At 55.8% G+C, this 10,252-nt stretch overlaps 1 protein-coding gene and 1 long non-coding RNA gene across 2 annotated transcripts; one reads left to right on the top strand and one right to left on the bottom strand.

Moving 5' to 3' along the window:
- Window positions 1-889: 889 nt before the first annotated feature.
- On the bottom strand, window positions 890-9,367 carry TSGA10IP (testis specific 10 interacting protein). Its single transcript, XM_082748502.1, is given in 9 exon segments — window positions 890-1,040; window positions 1,730-1,854; window positions 2,065-2,164; window positions 4,928-5,098; window positions 7,153-7,300; window positions 7,461-8,182; window positions 8,283-8,416; window positions 9,163-9,318; window positions 9,320-9,367. Coding segments are annotated over 9 exon segments (1,713 nt in total). The 5' UTR covers window positions 9,353-9,367; the 3' UTR covers window positions 890-916.
- On the top strand, window positions 2,277-3,922 carry LOC309873293. The gene is made up of 2 exons (XR_014316270.1): window positions 2,277-3,174; window positions 3,289-3,922. It is a non-coding gene; the product is annotated as an uncharacterized lncRNA (long non-coding RNA).
- Window positions 9,368-10,252: the final 885 nt, after the last annotated feature.

Here is a 10,252-nt window from a genome sequence, read left to right as displayed (position 1 = left end):
ACCTGGAAGCTGGGAGCACTTCCTGGCGGCGGGACGCTCCATACTCATGGTCTTGCTGTGGACGGCACCTGCCGCTCCCGTAGGCGTCCTCGTAGTGGTCTCCCCTGGGTCGTGGCTCCATCGGGTGTGCGACATTTATGTTTTGAGACCCTCCCCCCAGACTGCCGCTCTACGGGCCAGCCTCCGAGCCCCTACAACCAGTACTGTCAGCAAACACCCTCCCTCCTTTATTGGATTTTGGGGGGGGGGGGGCTATTTATTTGAGAGCGTGCACGAGCCGGAGGGACAGGGAGAGGGAGAGAAGCCCGGAGCTGGACCCTGACATCACGACCGGAGCCAAAACCAAGAATGGGATTTTTAACTGACTGCCACACCCAGGCAGCCCCCGCCCTGCATTAGGTTTTTAAATCTGTATTCTGCACGTCCTGAAACTGAGTAGAAAATTCAGCACATCTGTGTATGTGAGCTGCCTATCCCCCTGGGGAGGGGGGGGTCTAACATGAAGTTACTTAAAAGTTAAAATCCCAATTCACATAATCCCTCCTCATACCCCCTCAGTTGCTAGGTCTGGAGGCCCCTGTGCAACCCATCTGTTACAGTGTGAGGTATGCACCTCTTTAAAGGTCCAAACTCCACCCCCAACCCGCCCCAGTTCTCAAAGACAGAGGCCATTAGGTCCTGTGTTCACTCTCCAATTCCTAGGACCCAGCTTATATGGTGGAAAAGGGGGTAGAGGAGTTGTGGCTGTTGCTGTGTGAGATGACCCCCTCAGGAGCAGCTCTGGAACCGCACTCCTGGGTGATGGGACAAGCTAAGCCCGCTGCCCACCTGCTACCTCCCGCTCCCAACCTGCAGCCTCTCCCAGCAGCACCAGAAATTACACGCGGTATTTTCCATAAAGCATTTAATTGTTTTCTTAGGGGCTGGACTCTTGGTTAGGGCTTGGAGTGGAGTGCCTGTCAGGCTGGCTTCCAGTGCGCTCTGTCTTTGGAGGACTCTCAAAAGAGTGCTCCATTCTCGCCCCCATTGATCTGTGGCTCCTTAAAGATGGAGACACAGATAGAGACCATGAGCTCTAGCTCCCCATGCCCATGCCCAAGGACACTGGGCTTTGGGTAGAGGAAAGGCGGTTATTGCCCATGTGGGCTCAAATTTGCCTGCTATGCTGTGTGGACTCTGAGCAAACGATTTCCCCTCCTCAAGCCTCAATGTCCTTATGCATGAGCCTCAAAATCCCTGCTGTGCACCAGGCTGTCCTAAAGCACAAGGGACACTATTTGCGGGGTGATTAGTTTGCCATCCCTAACAGGGCCTTGGTGTGGTCACTCCGCTGGCCACTCTGTGGCTTACTTGCTCCTGTGTCTTCCAGGAAGCCCCTGCCCCTCGGGTCCTTAGTTTTTTTGTTGGGATCTGGAGAACATACCCTGATCCTGCCTTCCTGGGGGGACATGAAGGACAGGGCCTGGGGAAGGACTTGCTGGCTGCTAGAGCTAGGCAGAACCCTTCAGGCCGAGAGGGGCGGACCAGGCCAGGACTGAGGCTTTGATTTAAGGCGGATCAGCGTGGTTGTCCACGAGCTTTCTCAGCTTTTTGCTGGGTGTCCAGCCCAGGCTGGAGGTGGGTAGGGAGACAGCTCAGGGAGACCCTATAGGGCCCAGAGTACTGGCAATGGCACCCCTTCCCCTTCTAGTGGGCACAGCCTGCTCTTTGGCTAGGTAGGTGGCCTCACCTGGGTTTCCTGGAGGTGCCCTCTCTGTCCCCCTTTCCTGCCTCAGCCAGCAGCTGCTCCTCATCCAGTCCCAGTGCTGACAGCACCTGGGAGAAGCGCCGGGTGACCGAGAGCCGGGCGTTGACCTGAGTGGAGAGAAGGGTTCCTGCTCTGCACCAAGGCTGCTGAGGACAAACGGTGCTGGGATACTGAGAGGGTCTCGGGGTCTCTAGATGGACAGTGGCCCGGGGCCCCGTCGGAGAGGAGCCACTCTCATCTTACGTCCCTATCCGCTCATCCCAGGAGAAGCGGCGTTCCCAGGGAGGGAGCATGCTTGTCCGGGTGCTAGCCCTCACCTGCATGGCCTGCTGGAACAGGTAGGGCCGGGCCTGCACCCTGTGCTGGATGCCTCGCAGCTCTGCCTGATACTGAGCAAAGCGCTGTCGCTCCTGCCGCCTGCGGGAGGGAGACGGGCCTCTGGGCAGCTAACCGTGAGCACAAGCCGTCCCCACCCTTAAGTGCTCCCGTCCTCACTGAGGACACCTCACGCTCCCCACCCTTACCTTGCAAAGCGATTTCACTCCCTTCCTTGCCCTGGATTCCTCCTGAGGTCAGTGGGGCGGAAATTATACGCTCCATTTTACCCATGATGAGCCTGAGGCCCAGCAGGGTCTTGGCCAAGGTCACACAGCTGGGAAGTGAGAGACTGAGCCCAAGTCCACAGGCCATCCAGCCAGGGCTCATCCAGGCTCCCAGCCACCCCCAAGGGAGAGGGGCCGGCACTGTCTTCGAAGCAAATGGGCATTTGCTTGCACAGCTCCTCCTCTGCCTACGCTGACACCCCTGAACTCTCTCACACTGCGTCTGCGAGCGAGAAATGGGGGCTGGGGGCCGTGGCTTAGGGCAAGACCTCGCTCTGGGCTCTGGGGTCAGTTTTCTCTGCACCGTGGCAGGGTTTAGACAAGTTTGTCACCATTCTCTGTGGCTCTTGTAAGCACACAGCTCAGAAAATGGGGTGGAGGAACAACAGAATTATTATGTTGCAAAGGAAAGAACACTTCCTGAAAAGATCAGGGTTCCCCGGGGGAGGCACACATCCATTTACAAAAACCCGATTTGTGTGCTTGTCTGATACACGTCTGCTCGTCAAGCCCAATATCGGGGCAGCAAGAGGGACCTTCTGGCCACACCACAAGGGGCCAGGAATCCTGTGAAGCACAGGAAAGAGGTCTTGGGGTGTGGTGGCAGCACCCACACACAAGAGAGGGAGGGAAGAAGCAGACAAGGCTCCAAGACCTCAAGCAAACATGCAGGCACCCCTTGGAAAAACACTGCCTTACTGGGCCAGGACCCTTGGCTCTGTGCCAGGGAAGGAACCCTCCTCCACTTGCAAAAAATAGATGAACTTGAAAACCCATGGCCATGGACAGAAGTTATTGCAAAACGGAGTCTTCAGCGTTCAAGAGGTAATTTCAGCAGTTACAAAAGGCGGGGGTGGGGAGCGAGCTGGCATTCAGCCTCCGTCTTGCCTATGATGTCATGCATATTTTTCCTTCTTCATCCTTGATGCTGTTTGTTAGAATTGAGAGGAAGTCCATGTCTTGGAACCCCGAGCAGAAAGGAAGCCTGTGACTGGATTTCAGCCCTGTCCAACATCTGGGAGGAAAAGGAAGGCACACAGCTTCCCTACCACAGGGCAACCTCTCTTGAGCCCGCCCCTGCTGGGCAGGGCAGAGCCTTTACAGCTCAGAGAGAGCAAAAGCCACAGGATGTTAGGGCTGAGAGCCCCATGGAAAACATCTGCTCTCAAATAGAAAATAAAAAAGGTGTGTGTGAAACACTCCGCCTACTGACATCTGTCTCTTGGAGTTCTGAACCTCAGGCTTCCTGCCTTATTGAAAAAATAAACACACAAACCATGAACTTGAGGTCTGGCAAGGATTCCTTTAAAACACCCCTGACTTCTTAAGAGCCGTGGTTTTCTCATCCTCAAAATTGGAGACGGTAAGACTGAGCCTCAAAGAGGAGGTGATCAGAACCCTGTTGAGTCCTTGGTGGCCCGGCTGCAGGGCAGGGACCCTCTGGTCTCTTCGTGGTGCTCCACTCAACCTTGACCTAGCCCTTCTCCCGGGATGAAAGGTGATGAGATGTGGAAAGGGCTACCCTGCCGCCAGCTGCCTCCAGTAGATACTTAATGTCTGCGGCACTGGCGATCGTATTTATTTGTGTTATCCGTCTCACTAGGTGGGGCTTTTGGACAAAGACGCTGGCACGCTTTCTCTACAGTCCGGCCATTCGAGCACTTGGAGACAGGGTAGAGGGTGGCTAAGTGGCTGTCCAAGTTGGAATCCTAGTTTTGCAGCTTATTTGTGAACTTTGGTAAATTATTTGAGCTTTCTGAGCTCCATTTCCTCCTCTGTCGAATTATGGGACTGATGGTAATGCCCACTTCGTGGGCCTGTTTTCTGAGTCTAAAAAAGATTTGCTTTTAAATACACATTTGCGGGATGCCTGGGTGGCTCAGTTGGTTAAGCGGCTGCCTTTGGCTCAGGTCATGATCCCGGCGTCCTGGGATCGAGTCCCGCATCGGGCTCCTTGCTCGGCAGGGAGCCTGCTTCTCCCTCTGCCTCTGCCTGCCTCTCTGTCTGCCTGTGCTCACTCTCTCCCTCTATGCCTGACAAATAAATAAATAAAATCTTTAAAAAAAAATAAATACACATTTGCCTGGTTCTTTTTAATGGTCAACATATAGGAGGAGAATAAGAGAGGATCCCACCTGATGGCAAACCATGGCTATTGTCAAGAGTGAGATCAGAGGCACAGTTCCCGTGCTCCATGAATGATTTCAGTAATATCTGCATTTTTTTAAAGTAATATCTGCATTTTGATAATAAGCATGCCTGGCTTTTGAAATTGGAAGGACAGGATTTGAACACGTGGTAACACCTATAAGCCATTTTAACCGTGAGCTTCTAACAGCTGCAGGATTGGTACTGTTCATGGGATGAGTGACCTTGTCTCTGCCCCTTCTCCTCCCCTGCCTCAGTGTCTTTATCAGTGGCCCAGCCCGCCTGCCAGGGCTGGAGGATGGTTGTGGAGACTCAGCCCCAAGGAAAAGTGAGAGCTAGGTCTCTCCTTCATCCTTTCTCCGGCATCTGATTTCTTGCAGTGCCTCCCTGCCCTCTCCCCACCAGGCCCTCCCAAGCCCCGGCGTCCTACCTCAGCTCCTCCAGCTTGCGCTGGGTGGCCCCCGGCCCCCGGCTCCCTCTGGGCGCATAGGCCGCCAGGCAGCGAGCCACCTGCTGCTGGACCCGCTGCTCCCGGGCCCTCCGCAGCTCGGCCTGCTGCCGCTCCTCCTGCTGCTGCCGCTCCCAGGCCTGCAGCAGGCTTCTTGGGTGGGGAGAGGGAAAGAAGAGGGTGGGAGAAATCTGGGGGGAGCAGTGGTCTCGTGGAGGCCAGGGGCAGGGAGAGGAGTATGGGGACCTGAGGGAGGGATGGCAGGCCTGCGGCTTGGGGTTTGTTCTGGAAGTCTGACATGATGAGCTGCATCGGGGGCTCAACCCTCAGGCCCACCTCAAGGCCTTTCTTTACTCTTCTGGAAGCCTCCCACTCTAGCCAGCTGTGTGCCCAAACTGGACATCCTCAGCCCCGTGGGGCTTGGTGCCCCTGTGTCCTCACCCGTACGGCTGACTTCTGGCAAAACAACTCTCCTGTGGACGGGGCCAGATCGTGTTCTTTCCTCTGACCCCCAACTCTGGTAGGAACTAGGTTCATGAGTTTTGATTTGAGGGACAGACAGATGAATGGGTGAGAAACAGAAACAAAGTCGTGATGGGTCAGGGGATGGATGAATGGCTGAGTAGACACGTGGCTCCACCTGGAACATTCTGCCCCTAGCTCTGGTGGCCAGTTCCTTGTCTATGAGGTCCTTGCCCAGATGTCAGAGAGAGACTCTCTGACCACCCTTTCTACCTCCCAGGTATTTTCCATTTCTAGCTCTACATTTTGTTCATTTCTTTATTAATTACCCTTCATTGCAAATAAAGTGTGTGTGAGAGCAGGGTTCCTTGCCCTGCTCTTTGCCACCAGTGTCTCCCCAGCCCCTAGGGCAGTGCTTCACATAAAGAGAAATTCAGTGTTGGTGAATTCATGCATCATCCAATTCACGGTTGGACAAATGGGAGGGTAGATGCGCTCATTCACTTGGCACGTATTTCTTGAGCACCAACTAGGGGCCATGTCCCATGTAGAGTGCCAGGGAGGCTATAACCGATAAGATCTGACACCTATCCTCTCAGAGAGCTCTAAGCCTGCACACAAGGAGAGACAGGCACCCTGGCACCCCAGTGCAAGGCTGTGTGGCAAGAGCTGTGGCAGAGGCAAGAACAGGGGAGAGCTTCCTGGAGGGCGCCTGACTTGGAAGTCGAAAGATGCATTGAGTTAGCTGGGTGAATGAGGGAGAGGGGCACTCCTGGGAGAGGAGGGAGGGAGAGCATGAGGCATTCTAGCCCTTCGGACTGGCCGGTGTGGGAGACAGGAGCCTCCTTACCGAGAACTCTGGGCTTTGTTCTGAGTGCACTGGGAAGCATGAGAAGCAAGCAGGGGTGAGAAAGTAAGAACAGAGGGGTGCTATAGAATGCGGCAGTGGATTCTCACCTGCCACTTCTAACCAGTCACCAAGACCTGCTGAGCCAGCCCCCAGATGTCTCGTACATGGATCCCCTCCCCATTCATGTGGCCAGTTGGTTCAGGCCCTTATCATCCCTCACCTCGACAACGCAACAGTGCCCTTTCTCAGGATTCCCCCTCTGCTCTCATGGTCTTTTGTCCAAGCCCCAGGTACAGCCGTTGTCTAACTCTGCTGCCCACCTGGCTGTCTTGCCCATCTGTCTCTTTTTCCAGCAGGCTTTGACTTTCTTAGGGCTGAGCCAAGTCTTTTTGTCTTTACCTCCTAAGCACCCATGAATAGATATTCAACATATGTTGCATTCATCATTTAGTGAATAGGCTAATGGATGGATAGAAGATGGGAAATGGATGAAAAGTGGTTTGTGTCAATAGACACGTGGCCAGGCAGACAGATGTAGATGATGCATGGATGGATGATGGATGCATGCATGGATGGGCAGGTAAATGGATGGATGATGGGTAGGTAAATGGATGGACGGGTGGATGGATGGGTGAGTGGGTGGATGGGTGAATGGGTACAGGTGGGAGGGTGGATGGATGGTTGGATGAATGGATGGATAGATGGATGACGGATGGATAGGTGAATGGGTGAATGAATGAGTGGGTAGATGCATGGACATATCCACAGAAGATTGGATGACTAGAAGATTAGAGAATGGATGAATGAAGGAGTGAATGAGTCAGTGTCTCTGGAGAACTGGCTTCTCCACTACGCCCAGCCCTTTCTTTCCATCCTCCTTTTTCTTCCACCTTACCTTGTGGCCTCCTGTCGTTTGTGGAAGGTACGGTTGGGAAAGTTGGCAAACAGGAAAGTCTCTTCATCTTCCAAGGCATAGGTCTTCCCACTCCGATTGGAGGCCTGGACAGCAGTCCGCAGAGCCTTCCAGGGCTGCTTTTCAGGGCCTATCCTCAGTGGGACAAGGCAGAGAGTAGCCTCCCTCCCAGGCTACCGGGCAATTCCACCCAGCAGCTGGAGCACAGCACAACCCTCTCTTCCCAACTCAACCTCTCTTCCCAACTGTGTGGTTTCCTGGGGACCCAGGCATTGAGAGCCCACACTCACCACAGTCCAAGTCTTGCTGTAACTGCCTCTGCAGCTTCTCCAGGACCCACGGCCCCTCCAGGTCCTTGGCCCTTGACTTCCTCCTCTGTGATCCTCTGAGGTTGGAGCTCGAGCTGTTCCCCTTGCCCTGCAGGTCACCCTCACTGGAGGCCTCCTTGCAAATGTTGGGCCCCTTTCTCTGAGAACCAGCCCTCCGTCTATAGGGGGCCCTGTGCTCCCCCTCCTCAGCCTCCTCTGTCACCTCTGCAAACCGCTCATCTTCTAAGATCGACCCTCTCCTGAGGAGGTAGGGCAGTTCCCCGAGGCTCAAGCCCCTCTCTGCCTCCTCAACACCCAGGGCTTCCAGCTCAATGCCTTCCTCAGACTCGGATCCTGACCCTGACCTCTTCCCAGGTGGCTGGAGGTCCCATTCACTGAGCCCTTCCAGTTCTTGGCTCTTCCCTTTGCCGGAGGAGATGGGGCTGCCACCGCGGGCCCTGAGCTGCTGGCTCCTCTCCAGGTTTGGCACTTCTGTCTTCCAACAGAAGCCTTGGGCCTCTGGGAGGGTGGCCGTGGACTTGCACCTGGTCTTATACTTGAGAAGTGCTTGGGGCAAGGACGTAACTTGGTAGCCAGGGACCGAGAAGGGGCTAGGCTGATGCAGAGCCCGGCTGTCAGTGGTGAAGCTCTCCCAGGCCCATTGGAAGGGGAAGGAGGGTTTCCGAGGAGAAGAAGGGACGAGACTGAGGAAGGAGAGGACAGGGAGCAGGGGTCAAGGTCAAGGCACCGGCCCCCCATGGGGGATCCAGCAACCCACCCAGCCTGTTGCGTGCAGCTGCTTACTCTTCAGCCTCAGCAGAGCCATGCCCTTTCTTGTTCCGGGCCTGCGGCCTCCGGTCCTTCTTTGTCGTCTGCCCTGCGCTCCGAGACCTTGGCTGCTGGCCCCGAATCACACCATCACCACTCCCGGTCCTCCCCTAGGTGAAGACAGGAGAAGAGGCCCAGCTCCGAGCAGCCTCCTGGACGGCTTCACACCTTCCCCAGGGGACCCTCCTCACCTGTGCCCCCTGGCTGGCCCGCCGGGCTCTTGTTACCACTAAAACTGACTGATCATTACTACTTCCAATACGCAAAGATGCTACTTACTGAGTACCTGTTGGGTGCGTGGCATGTTCACGGATCACCTCACTTAACTTTCCCAAGGACCCTCTGTTCCACTGTTGTCCCCGTGAGATCTCATCTCATCCCAGATGAGAACACTGAGGCTCAGAGAGGGGACATCACTTGACCAAGGTCACCTGGCCAGTAAGTGGAGTCAGATCGGAATGCGTTGAATCTGTCCCCAGAGCCCAGATATGTCACCATCGTACAATGCTGCCTCAGGGTCTGGGATGGCTCCTCCGAATGCCCCGTGGGGACATGTCCCCATGGGACTGTCTAAGTCCAGGTGGCAGAAACACATTATCTTTCCCAAGACCCTCCTCCTCCTGCAGGGATCCCCACATCGCTCCACTGGGAGCCTGGGAGTCACCTCTGGGTGTCTTCCTCATCTTTCACCTTTCACCCTGAAACTTTGAAGCGTCCCTGAGGTCCCTGCCTGCCTTGGGCCTGGCTGTCTCTCACCTGGCCTCAGCTCCAGTCGCCCTCAGCCCCGGCCTCTACGCCCCCAGGCAGCCAGCCTGCCTCCAGGCAGTTGGAAGTGCCCCCATGGGGCCTCCCTCACCTGCTCAGCCTGGGGGGTGTCTGACAGAAACTTGAGCAGCCCTATGGTTGTCCCTGGAGCCTGGAGCCGTGCGTCCTGCCCTGGTCTCGCCGAAGTGGTCCTGCTCAGCTGCTGGTGGGTGTTTCGCATACTGGTGTCCTGCCCCGTCCCCCACCCGCACCGCCAGCCTTGGAACTGCCCGCCCCACCATCTCTATGGCAACCAGTTCTCGGCCAGTCTCAAGGGCGCTGGCAAAAAGCAGGCCAGGGAGGGCCAGCCAGGGTAGGTGAGGCCAAAAATGTACGTGGGGCCAATCCTTCTGGGGTGGGGGAGAGTTCAGCAGGAGGCTAAGGAGTAGTCCAGGCTGGGATTCCCGAGGCCTGGGGCCAAGCCCGGCCTCTACAGCACTCTTCATGCACCTGGTGTGAGTCCCCTGTCCTCACTCGGCCTGTGTTTCTCCACCTCTCTGTGCAAGTGACCTCTAGACTTGACCATCTGGAAGGGTCCTCACACCCTAGGAAGGTGGCCAGGTGGTGCCGAGGTGGGCCCTCTCTCTCCACCTACCTCCTGGGCTGCCACCCACCCCCAGCCCTGATGGAGGCCTTACAGGAGCCAAGCTGAATTCTCGCTTGGCCTCCCAGGTCCTGATTGGGCAAAAAAGGTCACGCCCAGGGGGAAGCAGCAGGCAACCAGGGCCCAGAGAAGGCTCCGGAGGGAGTCAGAACTTTTTAAAAAAATTTTTTTGAAGATTGTATTTATTTATTTGAGAGAGAGAGCAAGGGAGAGTGAGCATGAGCAGGGGAGAGGTAGAGGGAGAAGGAGAAGCAGACTCGCCGACAAGGAGCCCAACATGGGGTTCGATCCCAGGACCCCAGTCTCACAACCTGAGCCGAAGACTTCACTGACTGACCCAGGTGCCCCAAGGGAATCAGAGCATTTAAATCTTACCCCAAACTTCTAAGCATCACTAAAATGCCTTGACATGATAAATCCCCACGGGACGCCTAGGCCTGACCCGTGTGACCAGCAGCTTAGCGATGGAGGGCCAAACTGAGGCCCTAGAGGCGGAGCAGCAGGTCTGGAGGCCTGGCTTGGCCACTCACCAGCTCTG

This window comes from Mustela nivalis (genome assembly GCF_964662115.1).
Source record: "Mustela nivalis genome assembly, chromosome: 9".
NCBI lineage: Eukaryota > Metazoa > Chordata > Mammalia > Carnivora > Mustelidae > Mustela > Mustela nivalis.
This window is presented reverse-complemented; position numbering and strand designations above follow the sequence as displayed.